Source organism: Piliocolobus tephrosceles, chromosome 3, assembly GCF_002776525.5.
Source record: "Piliocolobus tephrosceles isolate RC106 chromosome 3, ASM277652v3, whole genome shotgun sequence".
Lineage (NCBI taxonomy): Eukaryota > Metazoa > Chordata > Mammalia > Primates > Cercopithecidae > Piliocolobus > Piliocolobus tephrosceles.
The window spans coordinates 82947930-82974254 of record NC_045436.1 but is presented as its reverse complement, the minus strand read 5'-3'; the positions used below and the strand labels follow the sequence as shown (position 1 = coordinate 82974254).

The following is a 26325-nucleotide window of genomic DNA, read 5'->3' as shown; positions in this document are numbered from 1 at the left end:
ATACTGCCAAAATTATATTATGCAAATAACTAGAATAAAGTTTTAACTTACAATTATATTTCTTAGTTTACTTTAAAATATTAAGAAGTGATGTAAAAAGGAAGAAAAGCAAGAGTCCAGTACGTATTGCCCTCTTTTTATGGTGTGTGTGTGTGTGTGTGTGTGTGTATACATATATATATGATATTTGGATCAAAACTTTCCTAGTGTTTAAACAATTTGACACTTATTTTTCACACAGGAAATTCTCAAAGATTTCTCAGAAAGTGAGTTCCCTACCATAAAGACTGAATTTCAGCAAATACTAAGTAATAGGAAAGAAATGACACAGTTTTTGGAAGAGTGGTTAAATACTCGTTTTGATATAGAAAAGCTTAAAAATGGCATCCAGAAAGAAAATGATAGGATTTGTCAAATGAATAACTTCTTTAATAACAGAATAATTGTAAGTATTACTTTTTGCTGTACTACTTCTTTTTTGTTGCTGTTTGCTTTAATTGTCCTAACTCATTCTTAAAAGGGCAACTTATGTATATTTTCTTTATTTGTATATGCTTTAAAAAAATTGATTTGGTAAAACGTGTTCTTCCTCTAATGTATCCTTACCAATTCATACTGATCAAGGTAACGAAATCTTGTTGTATAATATTTAGTTTCCACTTGTGAAATCTTGAATCCTCTTACTATTCTCTTTTTCTTCTCCTTCTCACTGCTTCTGAAAGAACTGAGCCTTTTACACAAGTAGCCTTAGAGATCATAAGACATGAGTCTGTTTCAAGGCTATGGGCAGCAACTATGGTAAAGTCATAGACAAGCCTGCTCAGCTACTTTAGTTGGGCCTCATGTGCTTTAATAAACTTTTTTTTTAAGAGCAGTTTTAGGTTCACAGCAAAATTGAGCAGAAAGTACAGAGAGTTCCCTTATATCCCATCTCCACAAACAATCTCCCCTATCAACAGCCCACATCAGAGTGACACATTTGGCACAATCAATAAACCTACATTGATACATCATTATTACCCAAAGTCTGTAGCTTACATTAGGGTTCACACTTGGCATAGTACGTTCTATGAGTTACAAGTGTAAAATGACATGTATCCATCATTACAGTATCATACAGAGTAATTTTACTATCCTGCCATAAAAATCCCGTGTTCCACCTATATTCATCACTTCACCTTCCTAAACCCTGGCAGCTGCTAATCTTTTTACCGTCTCCATAGTATCACCTTTTCCAGAATGTCATATGTTGGAATTGTACAGTATATATAGCCTTTTCAGGTTGACAACTGTCACTTAGTAATATTTATTTACATTTTCTCCATGTCTTTTCATGGCTTCATAGCTTATTTCTTTTTAATGCTGAATAATATTCCATTGTCTGTATGTACTTGTTTGTTTATCTACTCACCTACCAAAGGATATTTTGGTGGCTTGTATGTTTTGGCAATGATGAGTTCAGCTGCTATAAACATACATGTATATATTTTTGTGTGGACATACATTTTCAACTCACTTGAGTAAATACCAAGGAATGCAATTTCTAGATCATATAGTAAAAATTTGTTTAGTTTTGTAAGAAACTGCCAGACAGTCTTCCAAAGGGGCTGTACCATTTTGCACTCCCACCAGCAACGAATAAAATTACTGTTGCTCCACATTCTCATCAGCATTTGGTGTTGTCAGTTTGGGATTTTGACCATTCTAGTAAGTGTGTAGTAGTATCTCATTCAATCTCCAATTCTCTAATAACATATGTTGAACATTTTTTATAGTTATTTGTCATCTGTATCTTTTCTGGTGAAATGTCTCTTCAGGTCTGTTGCCCCTATTTTAGTCAGGTTATTTGTTTTCTCATTGTTAAGGTTTAAGAATTGTTTGTATACTTTGAATATTGGTCCTTTATCTGATGTGTCTTGGAAATATATTCTTCCAGTCTGTGGCTTGTCTTCTCATTCTCGTGGCATTGTATTTCATAGTGCAGATTTTTAATGTTAAAAAAAAAAGTCTAGCTTATCAATTATTTCTTTCATAGATTATGCCTTTGCGTTTGTATCTAAAATATCACCAAACCCAAGATCATCTAGATTTTCTCCTATGCTGTCTTCCATAGTTTTTGTTTTACATTTAAACCTATGATCCATCTTGAGTTAATTTTTCTGAAGTGCTTAAGGTTTTTTTTTTTTTTTTTTTTTTTTTTTTTGTTGTTTTTCCCGATTTCGCATCTTTTTTTTTTTTTTTGTTCCTTTTTGTGTTTTTTTTTTTGACGTGCTTAAGGTTTTTTTTTTTTTTTTTTTTTTTTTGCTTGTGGATGTCCAGATTCAGCACCATTATATTGTCTTTGCTCCTTTGTCAGTGATCATTTGACCACGTGGGATCTATTTCTGAGCTCTCTATTCTATTCCATTGATCTATTTGTTCTTTCATTGATAGCAAATCTGGAAACTGCTGATTTTTATAGTAAATCTGGGAGTCAAGTAATGTCAGTTCTCTGACGTTCTTCAACATTGTATTGGTTATTCTGTGTCCTTTGCCTCTCCATATAAACTTTGGAATTAGTTTGTCCCTATTCACAAAATGACTTCCTATGGTTTTGCTGGGATTACTTCTAATTTATAGATGGAAAGAACTGACATCTTAACAATATCGTGTCTTTTTATCCATGAATATGGAATATTTCTCCATTTATTTGATTCTTCTACTTTTTTATCAGAGTTTGGTAGTAGTTTTTTCCATATAGATCTTGTATATATTTGTTAGATTTGCCTATGTATTTTATTTTGGGGGGTGCTAGTAAAATGATAATGTATTTTTAATTTCAAATTACACTTGTAAATTGCTGGTATACGGGAAAGCTATTAACTTTTGTATATTGACTTATTATCCTACAACTTTGCTATAGTTGCATGTTAGTTCCAGGAGTATTTTTGTTGATGCCTTCAGATTTTCTATGCAGATGATCATGTCATGTGTAAACAAAGAGAGTTTTATTTTATTTCTTCTTTACAGATTTGTGTACCTTGTATTTCCTTTACTTGTTTTATGGCATTAGTTTGGACTTATAGTACAGTGTTGAAAACCAGAGGTGAGAGGGGACATCCTTGCCTTGTTTCTGATCACAGCAGGAAGACTTCTAGTTTCTCATGATTAACCGTGATGTTAGCTGTAGTTTTTTGTAGACATTCTTTATCAAGTTGTAGAGGTTTATCTCTATTGCTGAGAGTTTTAAATTATTAATGGGTATTGGATTTTGACAAATATTTTTTCTGCATCTATTGATATGATCATGTGATTTTTCTTCTTTAGCCTATGATGGAATACATTAATTGATTTTTGAATGTTAAACCAGCCTTTCATACCCGGGATAAATCCCATTTGGTCATGTATAATCTTTTTTACACATGATTGGATTTGACTTCCTAATATTTTGTTGTGGTTTTCACATCTTTTTTTACATGTTTTTTTTTTTTTTTTTTTTTTTTGAGATGGAGTCTCACTCTGTCTCCCAGGCTGGAGTGCAATGGCGCGATCTCGGCTCACTGCAACCTCCGCCTCCCAGGTTCAAGCGATTCTCCTGCCTCAGCCTCCTGAGTAGCTGGGATTACAGGCACGCATCACCATGCCTGACTAATTTTCATATTTTTAGTAGAGACAGGGTTTCACCATGTTGGTCAGGCTGGTCTCGAACTCCTGACCTCGTGATCCACCCACCTCAGCCTCCCAAAGTGCTGGGATTACAGGTATGAATGAACCACTGCCCCCAGCTTTTACATCTATTTTTATGAGCGATATTGGTCTGTAGTTTTCTTGTATAATGTCATCCATCATCTGGTTTTAATATTAGAATAATGCTGACATCATAGAATGAGTTTCTGTTTCTATCTTCTGGAAGAGATTGTAGATTGTAGAGAATGGGTGTAGTTTTTCCTTAAATTTCTTAAATATTTGGTAGAATTCACTATTGAACTCATCTAGACCTGGTTCTGTTTTAGAAAGTTTTTAATTACTGACGCCATTTCTTTGATAGATAAAGGCCTAATCAAACTGCCTTTCTTGTGTATTGGTAGATTGTATCTTTCAAAGAATTGATCCATTTCATTTAAATTATCAAATTTGTGGGTTGTTCATAATTGTGGGTTGTAGTAATTGAGTTGTTCATAATATTTTTTAATGTTCATGGGCTCTATAGTGATGCCCTCTCATCCATTTCTGATATTAGTAATTTGTATTATTTTTCTTTTTCTTAGTTTGCCTAGCTAGAGGTTTTTTAACTTTATTGATCTTTTCAAAGAACCAGTTTTTAGGATATTTATTTTCTCTATTAATTTTTCCATTTCAGTTTCATTGATTTCTACTTTAACTTTTATTATTTCTTCTGTTTACTTTGGATTTAATTTGCTGCTCATTTTTAGTTTCCTAAGGTTAAAGCCTCATTTATTGATTTTTAGGTCTTTCCTCTTTTCTAATACATGTATTCAATGCTACAAATTTTCCTTTAAGTAGTGCTTTTACTGCATTCGACAGATACTGGTAAGTCATATTTTCATTTTCATTTAGTTCAAAATACATTTTAATTTCTCTTTATTTCTCCTGTGACCCATATGTTGTTTAGAAGTGTATTGTTTAAATATCTAATTATCTGGGGATTTTTCAGCTGTTTTGGATTTCTAGTTTAATTTCATTGTAGTCTGAGAGCAGACATGGTATGATGGGTCCAGAATGTGGTCTGTCTTCACAAATATTCAATGTGAGTTTGAGAAGAATATATAATATGCTGTTGTTGGATGAACTAGTCAATAAATGTCAATTGCATCCAGCTGATAGATGGTACTGTTAAATTCAACTATGTCCTTACTGATTTTTCTGCCTGGTGGATCTGTTCACTTCTGATGGAGAGGCATTAAAGTCTCCAACTATAATAGATTGATCTATTTCTCCTTATAGTTTTATCATTTTTTGCCTCAAGTATTTTAATGCATTTTTGCTAGGTGCATGCAAAATAAAAATTGCTATGTCTTCTTGGGGTATTGATGTCTTTATCACTATGTCCCTTTATCCCTGATAGTTTTCCTTGCTCTGAACTCTGCTATGTGTGAAATTATATCGCTACTTCATCTCTTTTGACTAGTTTTAATGTAGTGTATCTTTCTCCATCCCTTACTTTCTAACCTATGTGTCCTTATATTGAAGATGGGTTTCTTGTAGACAGCATACAGTCAGCTCTTGTTTTTTGATCTGGTTTGACAGTCTTTTAATTGGTGTATTTAGACCATTGACATTTAAGGTGTTTATTGATATAATTGGATTAATATCTGCCATATTGTTTCTGTTTTCTATTTTTTGTCCTTATTCTTTGTACCTATTTTTGTCTTCCACATTTTTTCTGCCTATTATGATTTTAATTATTTTATGATTCCATTTTCTCCGCTTAGCATACAAGTATACTTCTATCTTGTTTTAGTGGTTGCTCTAGAGTTTGCAATATATCCATTTACAACTAATCTGAGTCCAATTTCAAATAACACTTTCCACCTCACAGATAATATAAGTACCTTATAATAACAACATATTTATCATTTCTCCCTCCCATCCATTGTATCATTGCCATCATTCATCTCACTTATTGGTAAGCATACATAAGTTAGCTCAGTTAGGCATAAGAAAGTAAGTTTTTGTTTTACCTTCGCTTATTCCTTCTCTTGTGCTCATCCTTTCTATATGTAGATCTGAGTTTCTGACTATATCATTTTCCTTTCCTCTGAAGAACTTCTTTTTAACATTTCTTGCAAGGCCAGTCTACTGACAACAAATTCCCTCAATTTTTGTTTGTCTCAGAAAGTCTTTATGTCTACTTCACTTTTGAAGAATAATTTTACATAGTATAGAATTATAGGTTGGTATGTTTTCTCACTCCATTGTCTTCTAGCTTGAATAGCTTCAGAAAAGTCAGATGTAATTCTTACCTTCACTCCCCTATAGGTAAGGTGTTTTTTCCCTTCCAGCTTCTTCAAATATTAAAACTTTGATTTTTCTGAAGTTTGAATGTGATATGTTTAGATGTAGTTTTTGTTTTGTTTTTTCTTTTTGGTATTTGTCCCGTTTAGCATTATGAGTTTCCTCGATTCCTGGTTTGGTGTACATTGTTAATCTGTGGAAATTCTTAATAATTATTACTTCACGTATTCCAGCTCTTTCTTTTTCTGTTCACCTTCTAGTATTCCCATTATGTACACATTACACCTTTTCTAATTACCCCACAGTTCTAGAATGTTGTTTAGGGTTTTTTTCAGTATTTTTACTCTTTGCTTTTCAGTTTTGGAAGTTTCCACTGTCATATTTCCAAGTTGAGTTTCTTTCTTCTGCCAGTCTACTGATGAACTCTTCAAGGGCGTTCTTCATTTCTGTTAACAGCATTTTTAATCTCTAGCATCTCTTTATTTTTTTCTCAAAATTTCTATGTCTCTTTTTATATTGTTTATTTGTTCTTGCATGTCGTCTACTTTTTCCACTAAAGCCCCTAGCATATTAATCAATTTTTTAAAAATTTCTGGTCTGGTAACTCTGATGTTCCTGGCATTTCTGACTCTGGTTCTGATGCTTATTCAGTGTCTTCACACTGTGTTTTTTGCCCTGTAGTATGTCCTGTAATTTTTTTTTGCTGAAAAGCAGGCATGATTTACTGGGTAAAAGTAACTGTAGCAAACAGGCCTTTAGTAGTGTAGTGGCAAGGTATGTGTGGTGTGTGGCAGGTGGAGTATATTTCCCTGCCTTCACATGGAAGGCAAGAGCCAGCTGAAACTTAGTATTTCCCCCTCTTCCAGATATATTAGGCCCTGATAAAACCCCAGTATGTTAGGCTCTGGTAAAATAGTTTCTGCTGAGGGCAGACCTTAAGAAAAAATAAAAATGCTGTATTTTATTTCAAAATGGTTCCTTTTCTCCCCTCCTGCCAGACTCACAAAGGGATTTCTCCAATGTTAACTGTGCTGACTTGGTAGATCTCCTGAAGGTAAAACACAAAAGTGGGGCGGCCACTGTGTGACTAGGTCCCCCAAAGTTTTTAACTTTCAGAGTTAACACTGAGCTCCAATAGTTCATCATTGCAATTCAGGTTTTCCTACCCCATAACTGGTTCCTGCAAAGGTTTCTGCTCTGTTACGATTCTCTGTGTATGCCTCTCTGCCTCTCCAGTTTGGGAGCATCCCTTTGCCTGCAACCTCACTTCTCTGGTGGATCTCAGCAGACTTGTAGATTTTTTTTCATTTGTTTTGCTTTTTCCTTGTTGTTAGGATGGACTGGTAACTTCTTTTTTTTTTTTTTTTTTTTTTTTTTTTTTTTTTTTTTTTGAGACGGAGTCTCACTCTCACCTAGGCTGGAGTACAGTGGCTCAATCTCAGCTTACTGCAACCTCCACCTCCTGGGTTCAAGCGATTCTCTTGCCTCAGCCTCCCGAGTAACTGGGACTACAGGCGCACACCACCAGGACCAGCTAATTTTTGTATATTTTTTAGTAGAGACGGGGTTTCACCATGTTGGCCAGAATAGTCTCGATCTCTAGACCTTGTGATCCACCTGCCTCAGCCTCCCAAAGCGCTGGGATTACAGGCGTGAGCCACTGCACATGTCCTGGACTGGCAACTTCTAAACACCTAAAATGCTAAACTAGAAACTTCAAAATTGTGATTTTTTTTTGTCATTGTTTCCAAGGTGATCAGCCCAAATGTACTGAGTCATAAGGACTAACATTCCTTAAGACCAGTTTAATAACTTGTTTTACATTTCACTGATTGGTATTTGGTGAGTCCAAAAGTAATTGCAGTATTCATCCTGCTTTCAGAAGTAATCCCTTCTCTGTTTCATTGGTAAAACATGTAATAGTCAAAAGATTGCTTCTTTTTATTAAATTGGAGCAATGGTAGCTAGATTAATACTATCGTTTCCAAAATATATTTTATAGTTCATATGTTTGGGTAGTTCTTTTCTGACAATTTAATTTCATCTGCAAATTATATTGGAATCATGTTGAAATAAGGAATAATGAATGCCCTTTTTAAAAAGTTTTCCCATGGAGAGTTCATCCTATTTATTGATTAGCCAGAGCTAGCAAAATAGCAGTTTGCTATTTCAAGAAAAAACAAAAAAGTCCACAATCAGTAGAGAAAGGCACAAAACCGATGTTTGGATAAGATTATCTCTATTTGTAATTTGATGTTTTTCTTGTAATATTGAGGACCCAGTTGTGATTAGAGAGTAGGGATTTCTACTGTGTGGATCAGCATGTATATGTGGCTTCTTCCAGTACATAAGAGTAGGCATTAATAACTTGGTATGGTGTGAGGTCTGTAGTCCAGAGCCAAGGAGTGTCCAGGGTGTCAGGAAGACAACGAATTTAAGATCTGAGCCTGGTAGAATGACCACAAAGCCACAAATGAGGTGATACCAATGGGACATTCATGATGAGAACAGAAAGTACAATCGGTAGGAATTAGGAAGTAAAAAAGATATCAGTAATTTCAAAGTTAGTTAGCCTTAAATATAAAAGAGTATTGTTTGTTATTCCCTGTACAGAAATACAGGATACTCAGGTCAATTGCCAACAAGCAGTGAGTTGTTTTCCTTTTTAACATTGAGGTTTGTTTTGTTTTTGTTTTTGTTTTCAGACAGTCTCGCTCTGTCACCCAGGCTGGAGTGCAGTGGCGCAATCTTGGTTCACTGCAACCTCTGCCCCCAAGTTCAAGCAATTCTCCTGCCTCAGCCTCCCAAGTAGCTGGGATTACAGGTGCCCGCCACCAGGCCTGGCTAATTTTTGTGTTTTTAGTAGAGACGGGGTTTCACCATATTGGCCAGGTTGTTCTCAAACTCCTGACCTTGTGATCGCCTGTGTTGGCCTCCCAAAGTGCTGGGATTATAGGCATGAGCCACCATGCCAGGCTAACATTGAGGTTTGTAACGAAGCAGAAAAATAGATAATTGTTAAGTTTCTAGCTGTGCTCTGCTGTTAGATATCGGTTAGTGTTTCATTATCAGCCATAGCATATATAATGATTTTAACCTGCATAATTCTTCATGTTCTTTTCATATGTTAGTACAATCTAATAAAGTGAGATTATCATCTTGCAGATCAATATGAATCCTCTCTAGTCATTATTTATTTTATTGTCATCATCCACATCCAACATCTGAAATTTCAGAAACTGATGCAAACTACAAAGAATATTCACATTCTTTTAAAGTACTGTTTTAGAATGTTCTAAATAATGAACCTCAGCCTATATACTGTCCTAGAATTCTAGGGTGTTTTAAAGTTTTTTTAAAATATATATATCAAGACCCCCTACCCCCGAGTGGATGCCATGGGTGGTACTAAACCCTATGTATTCTGTTTTTTTCTATACATACATACCTATGATAAAGTTTAATTTATAAATTAGACACAGTAAGAGATTAATAACAACAACTAATAAAATAGAAGAATTTTAACAATATACTATAGTAAAAGTTATATGAATGTGGACTCTCAAAATATGTCATTTTACTGCACTCTCCTTTCTTACGATGTGAGATGATAAGTGCGTACCTGATAAGATGAAGAAATATGAATGACCTAGACATTTTGATTTAGTCTTAGACTGCTATTGACCTACTGTATTCCTGAATCCATGAATAATTCTTGCTTGCAGTAAAAGGCTTGATGTCACTTTTTCAGGGGATCCCTTGCTGAAGTCTTCATAGATGCTCAGTGCTTGCTGGTCATCACACTGTCATCAACTAGAACACATTTCTGTTTGTGTCTTCCACCACAAATTTAATGCCTTTTCTAGCTTAACTAAGCACTTATCACACACTGTTGCAGGTTGAAGTGCTACAGCAAAAATAGCATAAATATCTCTTTCCTTCTTCACAATTTCACGGATAAAAGATTATTCTAACCATAGATCTTAGCAACCTCAACATATGATGATTTTTTCTTATTAAGTTGAGAACTTTTACCTTTTCACTTAAAAGAAGCACTGACAGCTTCACTGTGGCATGTCTAAATTACCAGCATTACTACTCTTGTGCTTTGGGGCCATTAGTAATTAAAATAAGGGTTACTTGGACACAAGTACTGCAATACAGCAGCAATCAGATAATCAGGGTGACTATCAAGTGAACAAGTAGTGTATGCTGGACAAGAGGATGATTTACATCCCAGGCAGGACTGAGCAGAATGACTCAAAATTTCACTGTGCTACTCAGAATGGTGTGCAATTCAAAACCTGTGAATTGTTTATTTCTGGAATTTCCCATTTAATATTTTCAGACCATTTTTGACTGAGAGTAACTGAAACCATGGAAAATAAAATTGCAGGTAAGTGGGGACTACTATAAATCGTTTTAGAGCTATAATGGTATTTTACTGTTCAATAGGCCATAATGAATGAATCAACAGAGTTTGAGGAAAGAAGTGCTACCATATCCAAAGAGTGGGAACAGGACCTGAAATCATTGAAAGAGAAAAATGAAAAACTATTTAAAAACTACCAAACATTAAAGACCTCCTTGGCATCTGGTGCCCAGGTTAATCCTACCACACAAGACAATAAGAATCCTCCTGTTACATCAAGAGCTACACAGTTAACCACAGAGGTATATAATTTCTTATAAAATTTTCTTCAATTTGCAGCTTTGCCACAGCGTTTAGAGCAAAATTATAGTATTTACTTATTACCGAACATGAATACATTTATTTTTGTAAGTGATGGGCTTGATTTTTACTAGTAGTTCTACTCTGGCTATCATTTAACTAAACTAATTATAAAGCTAGACATTATGTAAGATATTATTATAAAACATAAATTGTAACTTCATTTGATTATTAAATTCATAAAATATAGTTTAAGTTACTACTGCTTAAGGTACAATTACCATAAAAGTTTTCCAAATCATGTGACTTTTTATTGAACTGTGATCTATGTCTGTATGCAGAACAAATATTAGCTTGGAGAGAAATAGCAATTTAACTTTTCTGTTATTATCACCAGCATATTTAATATAGCTTCATGTTGTAATCACAATAAAAATATGAGGTTAAAAATATAACAACATTGTTATGCAGATTAACTTGTATCTAAGAACCAGTACATTATTTGAATAAACAAATTACCTTATTAACTACCCTTACTCGGGAGTCTAACAACATGTGCAAAATGTTATATTTTGTTAGCACACAAAACGACTTTGTAGGGATCCCAATGGTAAATTAAAATTTATCATTTTTTACCAAAAACTTATGATAAAACATCAACCACCAGCTTAATGAAAACTAGATCACTAGTATACAGTGTTTTGATTTGTAGGGCATTACAGACCTCAGTCAGCTGGTACAGATAAAATAGAGGAAAGATGAAATCCATCTACCAAAATAATAATTTAAAGAAACAAAAGGAAAGTCGGTCAGTCTTCAGTGACCCAAGAAAATAGTCTAGCAGATAATAAAATACATGCTACTATCATTAGGCAAGTTTGATGCAAGAATGGACAAGTAGAGCAGTGGAACAGAATAGAGAGTTCAGAAATATACCCAATTAAGTATCAGAATGTAGTACAGGTGTATGATAACAGTAACATTCAATTCAGTGGAAAAAAAGATGGTTTACTTGGCCAGATGTGTGAGTCTGTAATCCCAGTACTTTGGGAGGCTGAGGTTTGGGGATTACTTGAGCCTAGGAGTTTAAGATGAGCTTGGACAACATAGTAAGACCCTGTCTCTAAAAAAAAAAAAGTGTTTTTTAAATATGTTATCCAGGTGCAGTGGCGTCCACCTGTAGTCTCAGCTACTTGGGAGGCTTAGCTGGGAGGATTACTTGAGCCTGGGAGATCGAAACTGCAGTGAACCATGATCATGCCACTGCACACCAGCCTAGGCAACAGAGTGAGACACTGTCTCAAAAAAAAAAAAGAAAAGATGGTTTGCTTAATGCATGATTTTGATACAACAGGATAGCCAACTGGAAAAAAATAAGACTAGATTCCTGTTTCACTCATTAAACAAAAATGAATTCTAAATGGGCCCCCAAAAATCCAGACATTTTGCCAAAAAAAAAAAAAAAAAGAGTGTGTACGTGTGAATAATGTGATACCTCTATGAAGTGAGATTCTATATGTCCATGAAGACAAAAAATAGGAGAGATCTATGTGTTGATAATGGAAAGATATGTTCTCAAGTTTTAAAATAAAGCAGAACTATATTTAGTATATCGTGTGTACACTTTTTAGAAACTATATTCATGTATATTTGGTTATAGATAGAAAATTTCTGGAAGAATACACTTGAAAAAGTTTAGTAGTGATTGCTTCAGGGTCAACTTGGGGTCTGAAAAGGGGAGACTTAATCTTCATTATATGTCTTTGAATTTTTTTCCACATATTTGTGTTTTTCTATTTAAGATTAATAAGGGTGGGCATGGTGGTTCATGCCTGTAATCCCAGCACTTTGGGAGGCCAAGGCGGGCAGATCACCTGAGGTCAGGAATTCAATACTGGCCTGGCCAACGTGGTGAAACCCAATCTCTACTAAAAGTACAAAAATCAGCCAGGCGTGATTTGGGACCTGCAGTCCCAGCTACTTGGAAGGCTGAGGCAGGATAATCACTGGAATCCAGGAGGTGGAGTGCAGAGAGCCAAGATTGTGCCACTGCATTCCAGCCTGGGCAACGGCGCAAAACTCCATCTCCAAAAACATAAATAAAAATTAATAAAAGTAAAGGGAAAGATAAGTTATATATATTACTTTAGAGAGTCAATTAACAAATGTCGTTTGTTTAAGTAGTGTTCATTTAAAATATGAGTGCCTGTTTAATATGCTCAGCACTATGCTGACTAATAAATCACATAACCACTGTGCTGTTTTTAACTGCATGTTTTAAGAATTTGCTGACAGATTATAATATAAACCTTTGACATTTTCAATCCAAAAATCATCATCTAAATGAGGGAAATAACATGTCTATAGATTGAATGATGTTTGGCTTCTCTTTGTTAATATAATCTGTGAAAAGTTAACAATACCTAAATATGATCATCTCTGTCTCAAATTTATATACTGTGATTCTGTCTTGATGATAGAGCTTATGAATGTGTGCTTTTTCTAATAGAAAATTCGAGAACTGGAAAATTCACTACATGAAGCTAAAGAAAGTGCTATGCATAAGGAAAGCAAGATTATAAAGATGCAGAAAGAACTTGAGGTGACTAATGACATAATAGCAAAACTTCAAGCCAAAGTTAATGAATCAAATAAATGCCTTGAAACAACAAAAGAGACAATTCAAGTACTTCAGGTAACTTAAACATAAAAATAAAAGTTGTTTGTTTGTTTGTTTAGCATATTGAATTCAGCAAATCTCTTGGTGCTCTGTTCTTCCCTCTCACGACAACTTCCGTTTACCTATGTGTGTCTGCAGTTCAGTACTCATGCAGAAGCAACTTAACTTATAAGTTAAATGTAGGAGCGTATTGTCATGTAAAATGTTATTTTTATTATGTTGGAAAAATAATTTTTAAAAGACATACATGTTTATAGTTTAAAGTGTATATTTTTTTCATTTTTCAAAAAAATTGCATATCAAAATACATAATACTGTTAGATAAGTATATTTTTTAAATTCTTTTCTTTCTACTTACTGCTCCTGTTACTGAGTCCCACCTGATGTCCCATGGGCTGAATCTGACCTGTTTTGGGGGGAAAAAACCGTAATTTAAATGTTTTTCAACTTGAATGTCATTAGACAAATCACACACTCATTAATCACTACTCTCTTTTGTTTTAGTTCCAGCCACTTCTCACATTTCTTCTACTGGAGTCTGATCCGAATTGGCATATTTAAATTTGCTGTTCTGCTCCAGTGTCTTTTCACTCCAGTTAAAATTAGGAACACGTCAAGAATACCTGCTTTATTCATATTTAACATTGTTCTAAAAATTCTGGTCTGTTCAGTGATACATGAGTAGAGAGGCAAAAGAAAAAATTAATTTTTTTGACAATTGTTGTTACAGCTGGAAACTAAAAAATTCAACTATAAAGTTTTAAAATGTTGTAATTTTTTAATATTACAAATAATTGATCACAATTTTTATTCATTCAACAAATATTTGCTGAGCACCAGCTATGTGTCACTCACTGTTCTAGAGGCCAGTTAAAAAACAAAGCCTATGCCAGCAAAGAACTTACATTCTAGTTGAAGGAGACAGAATATTAACTTAAAATGTAAAATATAGAAGGTATAGTTTTATATATGTTATATATATTAAGAGGTATATTATATCTCAAGTGGTGAAAAGTGAAATGGAAAAAAATTAAGGCAGACAAGGGGGTACATGGTTCTGGGTGAAGGTGGACATGTGTGGGAAGAGAGATGATTGTATATAGGGGAGTTGAGGAATGTCACACCAGTAAGATGATCTGAAGGAAGTGATAGGGCAAACTGTGTGGCCAGGGAGAAATGTTCCAGGCAAAGGAAATAGCAAACTGAAAACAACAAGCAAGGTAGTGCATCCAGAGCAGAATGAGCAAGAGGATAGAGGTAGAAAATAAGGTGAGAAGTAGCCAAGGACCAGATCATAAAGGCCCTGTAAGCTATTTTCAGAACTCTCATTTCTATTCTGGGAGAGATGGAAACAAAGGCTTCTCAATGGGAAAAGGTTAGTCTGATCAACTAATGATGCTAGACAACTAAATATCCATCCACAAGCAAAAGAAAAAGAACTTATACTTTTCACAAAAATTAACTCAGATCATAGACATAAATGTAAAATGCAAAACTAGAAAACTCAAAGAAGATGACATAGCAGTTCTAAGTGACCTTGGATTTCGCGATATTTTTAGATACAAGAAGTACAATCCATAAAGAAAAAAACTGGTAAGTTGGATTTTATTGAGACAAACTTCTGCTTTGCAAAAGACGCTGTCCGGAGAATAAAGAGAAGCCACAGACTGGCAGAAACTATATACAAAAGATGAATCTGGTGAAGGAATGTTATACAAAATAGACAAACAACTCTTAAAACCAACGATAAGAAATAACCAGTCAATCTTAAAATTGGCAAAAGACCCAGATGACAAATTACCATATGAAAAGATACTTCATATCATATGTCATTAGAGAATCACAAATTAAAATAATAGACAATTACAAACCTACCAGAATAGCCAAAATCCAAAACACCGAGAACACCAAATGCTGGTGTATGGAGCAAAAGGAATTCTTACTAATTGCTGGTGGACATGCAAAATGCTACAGCCACTGTGGAAGATAGTTTGGCAGTTTCTTACAAAACTAAGCATACTTGTATGATTGAGCAGTTGTATTCCTTGGTATTTACTCAGATGAGCTGAGAATGTATGTACATACAAAAGGCTGCATGTGTATGTTAATAGCAGCTGTGTTCATAATTGCTAAGACTTAGACACACCCAAGCTGTCTTTCAGTGGGTAAATGGATAAACTGGTACATTCATACAATGGAATAGTTTTCAGCAATTAAATGAGAGGGCCGGGTGCAGTGACTCACGCCTGTAATCCCAGCACTTTGGGAGGCCAAGGCGGGCAGATCACCTGAGATCAGGATTTCAAGACCAGCCTCCCCGACATGGCAAACCCTGTCTCTACTAAAAATACAAAAAAGTAGCCAGGCATGGTGGTGAGTGCCTGTAATCCCACCTATTCGGGGAGCTGAGGCAGGAGAATCGCTTGAACCCAGGAGGCGAAGGTTGCAGTGAGCCGAGATCGCACCACTGCACCCCAGCCTAGATGACAAGAGCGAAACTTTGTCTTAAAAAAAGAAAAAAGAAAGGAATGAGAGGACCTTTAGTACACATTGCTTAGTGGAAGAAGCCAATCTGAAAAGGCTACATACTGTATGATTTCAAGTATATGACATATTTAGAAAGACAAAACTAAGAGACAGTAAAAAAAAATAAACAGTTGCCGGGGATAATGCAGAAGAGAGGGATGAATAGGTAGAGCACAGGGTTTTTTAGGACAGTGAAACTATTCTGTATGATACTGTAATGATGGACATGTACCATTTTACATTTGTCAAAACCCACCGAATGTACAATACAAATAAACTATCATGGAAATTATAGATCTTAATAATGTATCAATATTCATCACTTAAAACAAATGTGCCATACTAATACATGATGTTAATATGGGGAAAAAGGAATAGGGGACACTGGGTATGTAGGAACTCCCAGTATTTTCCATTCCATTTTTCTGGAAACTAAAACTACTGCTGTAAAATACAGTGTTTTGTATCACTGGATGGAACTATGTTTCAGTACAAAATATGCCTAGTAATGCTCTATTTTGTGGCCTGAATTTAGTTCTAGTTTGATGTTTACATCACTACTCCAACATCTTTTTGTTTCGTTTTCTGATTTACCTTTTTCCACCCTTTTCATTATTTCCAACTTTTTTCATTTTGTAGGTATTTTCAATTGGAAAAAAATATATTTTAAGAAATAAAAATCATGTTTCTAATTGCGAAAATCGTGTTTCTAATTGCATATTAGCTTCGAATAGACTTCATATCAATATCTATTCAGTTAAAATTGATGCTTTTTCATATGTTTGGAATTGTTTGCTATTTTAAAATGTCCTTAATTAGAGCAAAGACAGCTAACCATTCTTTAAAATTGGAGAAATTGAAGCTCCTCTAATAATTATTTTTCTCTAAAAAAAATTAGGACAAAGTTGCTTTAGGAGCTAAGCCATATAAAGAAGAAATCGAAGATCTCAAAACGAAAATTGTGAAAATAGACCTAGAGAAAATGAAAAATGCCAAAGAATTTGAAAAGGAGTACGTATTTGTCTTAATTTAATGTGATTTTAATAGCTTTTCTTCCTAAACTACATATACTTTTCATTAGTTAAATTTTTAAAATAAAATCTATGAAAACGTTGTTACTGCTCTTCTTTAAAAAATATAAACATCCATAGATTTTAAATATACTGGTCTCATTACATATGCAAAGTTTTTAAAACTAAGCACAATTCTGATCAATTAACACACTATGTCTTTGAACACTTCTTAGTCATACATAATATAAACAATTTTAAGTGGCTTTTTTATGCCTGAAAGTGAACATTAAGAGAGAGAGTGTGTGTGTGTGTGTGTGTAGCAGTTTTACTAAGGTTTCTGTTGTTTCTCTTAATTTCATTTGTTGGTCTTACTGTGTTTTTGTGTTAAGATTATATTTCCTTTTAGTTTATAGTTCCCTAGGGCCCAAGAGCAAATCCTCTTTTTAGTGATTTATTTATAGGTAGCATTATACATAACAGCATGCCTAAATTCTTTGTGGTGTAGCATAATGAAAAGAATACTAAACAGAGAGTCAAGGAAACTGAATTAGAGATACGTTCTCAATCCCAGCACTTTTGGGAGGCCGAGGCAGGCGGATCACAAGGTCAGGAGATCCAGACCATTTTGGCTAACACAGTGAAACCCCGGCTCTACTAAAAATACAAAAAAAATTAGCCGGGCTTAGTGGCAGGCACCTGTAGTCCCAGCTACTTGGGAGACTGAGGCAGGAGAATGGCGTGAACCCGGGAGGCAGAGCTTGCAGTGAGCCGATATCACACCATTGCACTCCAGCCTGGGCAACAGAGCAAGACTCCATCTCAAAAAAAAAATGAAATACGTTCTCACTTACTAATGCATCACCTTATACTGTTTATTCTGTCTGGTCCTCGTACTCATAATCAGTAAAGAAAGGTTTATATTAGAGGATTTGTTAAGATGCTTCCTGGCTTTTAACACTTTTCATTCTTCCTAAGGATCCTGAATAAATATTTAATGATCTCTTATTTTGCCCAGGAAATAACTCTCGGAATTTTCATGCTCTCTAAGCAGCCTGTTGGTTTTAGTGAAACATAAATCTATTAGATTCTCAATTATAAAAACAAATTTACTTGTAGAATAGGGTCAGCAGGGCCGGGTGCAGTGGCTCACGCCTGTAGTCTCAGTACTTTGGGAGGCCAAGGCAGGCAGATCACCTGAGGTCAGGAGTTTGAGACCAGCCTGGCCAACATGGTGAAACCCTGTCTCTACTAAAAATACAAAACTTAGTCGGGCATGGTGGCAGGTGCCTGTAATCGCAGCTACTCGGCAGGCTGAGGCAGGAGAATTGCTTGAACTTGGGAGGCAGAGGTTGCAGTGAGCTGAGATCACGCTATTGCACTCCAGCCTGGGGAACAAGAGCGAGACTTCATCTCAAAAAAAAAAAGAATAGGGTTAGCAGATACAGATACATTCATAGTCATTACAAAAGGCAGAAAGTCATAATTTATCATTGCTGATTAATGCCTAAACTAGCAACTCTCATAAAATGTCTCTTTCTACCAGAGAACAGTGATCAGAATTTGACCTTTGTAGTATCTTAGACCAGAGCTGCAGTCAGGATTTGCTTTCCTGACCGTATAGCAATAAAGCTGCACTTTCTCTTTCATGCTCCTTATACCTTCAAGATATTTCTAGAACCCCATGGTAAAAAATAATTAGGTAGTTATAATTTTGTTCAATATCCAATGAATTAGGCCTCCAGAAGCTTCAAAAGAACTGGGGTTTCTCAATATAAGAAAACCAGACTGTTCCTGCACCCAAGCAGAATGCTTCTAGTTTGATGACATTAATGCCATAAGGCACATGGCACCAGAGAGGTATCATGAGGGCTTATCGACTGCCACTTATGGGCATTATGTCAATGTGATGTATTAGAAAATCCTTCACAGCAGCTCTGTTTATTCTCCTGTAAAAAATTAGTTGCTGAACTTTTTACATCTTTTTATTGTTTTTGTTAGAATCAGTGCTACAAAAGCCACTGTAGAATATCAAAAGGAAGTTATAAGGCTATTGAGAGAAAATCTCAGAAGAAGTCAACAGGCCCAGGATACCTCAAGTAAGTAGAAAATGCATATATTTTCAGATCCTTTAAATTTTACTTCTCAACACACAACAGACTTTGAAGACTAATATTATGTAGTATGTGACAGTCGAGAGTAAACAGAAGTTGACCACCAATGTATTTTTAAATGAATTTATTGGAACCGTATTTCCAGATATCTTGTGACATCTTAGTTTGTTGTAATCTTAGATGCTTATCCATTATAGATTCTTGAAAAATATGAACTCTGCTTTTGTATTGTCAAATCTTTACCTATTAGTGAAGATACCTTCAGGCAATAAAGGAATGACTTATACTATATCAATGTAGAATTATGCTTCCCAATAAAATGAAACACGTCTTCATAGATTTTAATTGTATACATTTCATAAGTTATAATTGGTGTGCAGTAAAAATACTATTCTGTTTGTTCTTGAAACTAAAAATACCAAGTTAATATTTACTTGCAAAGGTCTTTGAAATTTATCTGAGATATGCTTTTTAGATCTGTTGGTCAAATTTCTCAATATATATGCATTCCTCAAACTACCTTTTTTCATATTATGTCTGTCCTGTTTGAAAAGAAAGAATGCTTGAACAGTACTTGAGATAGCTGTGCAGTAGAACAAGTACTGAACTAAGGTGCAGATCTCAATGGCTGTGTGAAATCGTGGGGTTAGCGCCTGATCTTCTAACTTATAGGCATATACAAACATATGTTTATGTATATACTTATAAGTATATATACATATATACTTTATATATAAGAAGTATATATACTTATACTATATATTTACAAGTATATGTGAGTATATATATTATATACTTATATGTATATGTGAGTATACTTATATGTATATGTGAGTGTATATATATACTTAAATGTATATGTGAGTATACTTATAACCATACTTTTTGTATTTAGCTGTCTTTTTATTATTGAATAGTAAGAATTCTTTACGTATTTTGGATGCAGGTCACATACAAGATATATGATGTGACAATATTTTATCTAATTTCTGTGGTTGTCTTTTCACTTTCTTTCTTTGTTATTGTTATACTTTATGTTCTAGGGTACATGGGCACAACGTGCAGGTTACATATGTATATGTGTGCCATGTTGGTGTGCTGCACCCATTAACTCGTCATTTACATTAGGTATATACTAATGCCTCCTTATATATACTTTTTTACAGGAGAATAAACAGAATAAACAGAACTGCTGTGAAGGATTTTCTAATATATACTTATATATATGCATACTTACATATACTCATAAGTATATATACACACACATATACGTATATACTTATATATACACCTATATATGCTTATAAGCATATATATACACTTACATATACTTAAGTATATATACACACTTATATACTATAAGTACATATACACTTATATATGCACTTTTGGTCAGATAAACAGAGGGAGTACGGTAGAAGGCTGAAGTCAAGGGTGACTTCCAGGGAAACAAGACTTGAGGTGTTTTGGTCTCTATAATGACTTATTGTACTTAATAGTATTTCCTTTATTTTGAACTTTGGAGACAGTTAAAATTATCACCTATTTGTGTATTTTCCTCCTACAGTGATATCAGAACATACTGATTCTCAGCCTTCAAATAAACCCTTAACTTGTGGAGGTGGCAGCGGCATTGTACAAAACACAAAAGCTCTTATTTTGAAAAGTGAACATGTAAGACTAGAAAAGGAAATTTCTAAGTTAAAGCAGCAAAATGAACAGCTAATAAAGCAAAAGAATGACTTGTTAAGGTAAGATCTGCTTACATGATACAGATATTATTATGCTTATGGCTATTACATATATGTAGGGACATGGTATATGCACATATTTTTTGCAGGTGGTAACACTTCAGTCATTATGGGGAAAGTAATTTTTAGAGCTCATGTAATAAGTGTCTTTTTTAAAAAATGAGAATATGGGTACACTATTCCAGTGTTTGCTGTCTATCAACTGACAATTCCTAACCAAGCCAAGAAACAGGGAAGAAACAAAGACCTTTGAGGGGGCAGCTGAAATACACTACAAGTCCATATACCCAAGCCAGTGAGACTTTACTTAGGAACTCCTTACGTCCATTATTGTAGGCTTTTTACTTTATAAACAGATCTAACAAATTATTTGGCTTCTAGCACAGTGGAAGATTAGAATCTTTTCCCCAAGCACTCTACTATGATACAGTAGGGAAAAAAAGGGTTAAATAATTTTACGAATGACTCTTTGCCATGAAAGCTATTAAAAAATAAACAAAAAAAGGAGGTTATAAAAGGGTTATATTATGAAAGAGAAATCCAACATTATCTAGGTGTTAAGGGTAGAGGGTTGGTTGATCAAGAAGCCAACAAACAGGCATACCTCGTTTTATTGCACTAATCTTTCTACTGTATACACTGGGAACCCAAAAGATTTCTGCAATTTGCTTTATTACAGTGATCTGTAACCAAACCTACAATATCTCCAAGGTATGCCTATATCAGAATACATGTGAAAAATGAATAGGAATTAGGCTAGATGAAAGAAGAAGGGTAAGTTTTCCAGGCCAGGGGACAACATGTTCATGGTCTTTGAGTGAAGAAGAGTAACTAATTGGTGGAACTGAAAGACATCCAGTGTGGCCAGGGTGTAGAGAATGAGACAGAATAAAGTGCAAGACAAGGTGCCAGAGGTAAATGGATTCAGATTACATAGGCCCTTATAGTTCATTTTGAAGAATATGGAGTGGTATCCTAAATGTAATGGCAGGATTACCTGCACTGGAGGGTTTTAAGCTAGTGGCCTGATGAGATCTTATAGCATCTTTGGCTGCTAGAGCATTATGGAGGGACCCAATCTTAGAATGTGTTTATGGTAATTCAGGCAAAACATAATTTTAGCATGGACTAGCTTGGCTCCAATAGGGATAAAAACAAGGAAGTGAATTTGATAGATAGGATGAGATTGTATCAAGAGACTTGGATGACTGTTAAAATGAAAGAGAGTGAGGTCTCTAGGATTGCTTCCCAGCTTTCTCTCTGGAGGAACTGGATAAATGCTGGTGGCATCTCCTGTAAGAAGCAGCACTGTAACTAGAAAAGCACAGTGTAATCTTTCTTTTACAGTAAGAAAGGTACATCAAAGATTCATCTATGCAGGAGACTAATTTAGCAAATTATTGTGGCAAAGCATCAATAGATAAGCCACTCTGGATTTGATATAATCAAATTGATTTATTTGAAAACCTAATGTACTTAGAGCTTTCTTTTCAAGACTCCATGATCATGGAAACTTACTACAGTATTCAATTGATATAGATCCATTTTGTTTTCTGAACTTTGGAAATAGTCAAAACAGGAAGCATGAGGTTGAAATTAAAATGTAAATGTGATAAAATGGTATATTTTATGTTATACATATTTCATCACAATTTAATTTTTAAATATAAATGTGAATACATCTTAAGAATCAAGAAATCTTACAGTGTCTCTTTTTTTCCCCCACATTTAAGCAATAATCAGCATCTTTCCAATGAGGTCAAAACTTGGAAGGAAAGAACCCTTAAAAGAGAGGCTTACAAACAAGTAACTTGTGAGAATTCTCTGAAGTCTCCTAAAGTGACTGGAACAGCCTCTAAAAAGAAACAAATTACACCCTCTCAATGCAAGGAACGGAATTTACAAGATCCTACGCCAAAGGAATCACCAAAATCTTGGTTTTTTGATAGCCGATCAAAGTCTTTACCATCACCTCATCCAGTTCGCTATTTTGATAACTCAAATTTAGGTCTTTGTCCAGGTAAGTAAATATACTGGTTACTTTAAAATCAGAAGGTAACAGTTGGAACTTATTAGTCGATTAGTGATTTAGTCAAGTAAGCTACAATGTCAGGCTTCATTTGCTGATTCTGTGTAAGAAAGTTGGTTTCTCCAGGGCATAGCAATGAAGTGCAATTCACTTTTACCCCAAGTGAAGTCTTCAGTCTACCCTTTAAGCCCTTAGTTTTGTCCAAAGAGAGACAAGCAACTTTCTCAAGGACATGAAGATACTACCCTAAAAAGCAACTTTTACTGAAAAGTCTTATCAATTCAATGGACCAGAATATCCAATAGCATTATATTTACTTTACCCAAGCCAGATAATAGACGAACCATTTACTTATTCATTTATTCAATCAGCAAAATTGTTTTGAGCCCCTTCTATGTGTTAAGGATTAGATCCTGATGGCACATTGATAAGCAAAACCAGACGTGGTCCCTGCCTTCATAGAGCTTAATTCTGATGGAAGATACAGACAGTAATCAAGTGGTTAAAAAAAAAAAAAAGTGAAATTCAAGCCGTGCAACTACAAACTACAAGGATTTTCTAATATATACTTATATATATGCATACTTATATATACTCATAAGTATATATACACACACATATACAGTCTCATAAAGTACATATACAGTCTCATATAAAGACTATGAGGAATATAATAAGTATTTGAGGAATATTGAGGAAGGAAACTGAGATCAGATATAAAAGGTTAACATGAGTTATCTTAACAAAGAGCAGAGGGAAAAGCATCTCAGGCAGATGGAACAGCAACAGCATTAGGGTAGGTGGGAACATGACAAGGGGAGAGTTGAAAGAAATATGGTGTGGTCAGAGCACAGTGAGTACAAGCTTGTGTAGGTGAAGTCAGTGAGGCCAAAGAGAGAATTAAGAGCCAGAAATGCTGGACTTTTATAAATCATATAAAGGAATTTTTTCATTTATTGTGTAGAGGAAGACTTTGAAATATCTTAAGCAATGGCAGGAGAACGTGAGTCACACATTTTGAAAACATCACCTCGTCTCTAAGGTGACCAGCAAATAGTAGCAGGAGTTTGACAGTTGTCTAAACAAGACATGATGGTAGTGTGGACTTGGAGTAGAGATGGAGAGAAGTAGACCGACAGGAGAGATTTTGGAGTAAAATCAGCAACACCAGGCACCTGATTGAACAAAGGAGTGGGGAGGTATCAAAGATTACCCCAACTCTGCATGGAGGTTGTCCACAGAAGTGGGGGGACTTGCAGGAGAAACTGTAACATGGCATTTCTTGTAGTCTTTCTTACCACATAGCATCTATTGTGCATAGCCCTTTGTGACAGTGTATCTGCCTACCCTACCAGAGGTACCCTGTTATGCAACTGTAGGAATCTAAAGCAACAAAATTGTACACTAAGAAAGGCAGTTGCCAAATCATTTAAAACCTTTAGCAATATTTGCCAGAGTTTATAAACTTCTACTTTGTGATTAAGAAAAAATCTATCCATTCTCATCAACTATATCAAAATTAGATCAAGTTGACAGTCTAAAAGTGTTCTTAGGGAGATAGGTAGGCACAGAAACATTTGGAATAAGAAAAGTTTGAAATATTCTCTTCATTAAATAGTATTTAACAAACATTTAAGGACCTTCTATTAGCTAGCTAACACTTGCATGGAACTGTCTCGCTATGTTGCCCAGGCTGTCCTTGAACTCCTAGGTTCAAGCAATCCTAAGCATCAAGGACTACAGGTGCCTGCTACCGCACCCAGCTGTAATCACCTTTTGGTTTTGTCTACTGGTGCCAGAGGTATATGCATAATGTGAATTCATCAAACTGCAAATAAAAATGTTTGAGTCCTTTTTTAATATATGGATCTCTCTGGTACTGTTTTTAGATAAATAAAAGAGTAGCCTAGAAGAATACATAAATCAAAAACTGACCAATTCAGAATTAAATGAGGTAGTCCCAGCTTGAATTAATACCAGTCTTTTAAAAAGTGAGTTTTTACTTTTAATTATAAAAAGTAATCTAAATTACCTTAACAAACTAAGGTAATTGCTAAGACCAGTTATACTAGATTTACTTTTATAAATATAATAATTGTAAAATAAATATTGTTTATAAGCAAATAGATGCAGCTAAAGTCCTCTTTAAAGGCTCACAGAAAGCTTTCCAAAGATGACTAAACATTCTCTAAAATACTATTTAGCACACCATTTATTTTGAGAAACAGGATGAAAGAAAACTCAATCAGTCCATGTTTGATTCACTTTGAATTTCAAATTGAAGAATTCCAAATAAAACTTTATTCTCAGTTTGGCTATGGTTTGTCTAATAGTTCATTTTAGGACAAAATGGGGAGTCAAATTCTCCAACTCTAAGGTGAAATACACCATCTTCATGACCAAACATGATGAACCATGTTGCCCTTTTTCATTCTTCACATCTCTCCTGCCTTAACGTCCTTTCCACTTCCAGCTGTGCTTGGTTCTTGTGTATTTTTATAATAGCATTAATGTTTCCATTTTCTTTCTCAGAGGTACAAAATGCAGGAGCAGAGAGCGTGGATTCTCAGCCAGGTCCTTGGCATGCCTCCTCAGGAAAAGATGTGCCTGAGTGCAAAACTCAGTAGACTCCTCTTCGTCACTTCTCTGGAGGTCCAGCATTCCTTGTTTGGAAATGACTTTGTTTATGTGTCTGTCCCTGGTAATGATGTTGTAGTGCAGCTTAATTTCAATTCAGTCTTTACTTTGCCACTAGAGTTGAAAGATAAGGGAACAGGAAATGAATGTATTGTGGTAATTTAGAATGGTGATAGCAATACCTCCTTCTTCTTGCATATGGTAATACTTTTAAAAGTTGGATTGTTTTATTTATTTGTATATTTTGTAAAGAATAAAGTTATTGAAAGAAATGTAAAGTTATCTTCATGACTTAGCATATTCCAAAGCATAATACTTACATTAATATAAAACATCATTTTATTAACAAAATTGTAAACATTTTTAATACCTTACACATTCAATAAATGTTTAGTAGTTCTGAATCACCACTATTCTATGTAATATTAATGGTTTCTTGGTGAGGTAATCTCTCTTGTTGGCTCAATATTTTGCTATGAAAATACACACAAGCTTTCTGGATTTAAATTCTTAAAGGATAGCAGAGGCTATGTCCTCTTAACTTTCCAGTTCTAATATTCCTTTCGCTGTAATAACCACTGAAGTTCTTTCTCATATTCCTGGTAACCTACCTATCCCAATCCCTATGCAAACTCTCTAAATTGGTTGCCCCTCACTCCCAGCCTGGAGGAACCTATAGCTCATTTATTCTACCTCTTCATTGTAGACATAAGGAAACAGTACCAGAGTTTTTATCAAAGTAAAGTTTTCTAAACCTGGAGTCCCCACAGATAGATGAAGCATATATGGATGGGCTTCTTGTATTCTGTAAAACTTTTGAAATTTTTTGTGAACTTTTTTGTGTGGATTTATTTTGGGGGAGGGGATACTAGGGTTTATACTTTGTTTTATCAAATTCTTACAGGGGCCCACGATCCTGTAAAAATCTAAGAACTATGGCTTTAGAGGATA

The 26325-nt window shown here is 34.7% G+C and overlaps 1 protein-coding gene across 7 annotated transcripts in view; it reads left to right on the top strand.

The window, feature by feature from the left end:
- The window catches only part of CENPE (centromere protein E), an 86307-nt gene extending 60523 nt beyond the window's left edge, over positions 1 to 25784 (top strand). For all 7 annotated transcript variants that reach the window (XM_023220126.3, XM_023220123.3, XM_023220129.3 and 4 more), the window contains 8 exons: positions 242 to 445; positions 10411 to 10629; positions 13137 to 13322; positions 16732 to 16844; positions 18845 to 18942; positions 20525 to 20708; positions 22442 to 22728; positions 25270 to 25784. In XM_023220126.3, coding sequence (XP_023075894.2) covers positions 242 to 445; positions 10411 to 10629; positions 13137 to 13322; positions 16732 to 16844; positions 18845 to 18942; positions 20525 to 20708; positions 22442 to 22728; positions 25270 to 25364 — 1386 coding nt within the window. In that variant the 3' untranslated portion in view covers positions 25365 to 25784. The remainder of the gene's footprint in view (positions 1 to 241; positions 446 to 10410; positions 10630 to 13136; positions 13323 to 16731; positions 16845 to 18844; positions 18943 to 20524; positions 20709 to 22441; positions 22729 to 25269) is intronic.
- The last annotated feature ends 541 nt before the right edge of the window (positions 25785 to 26325 follow it).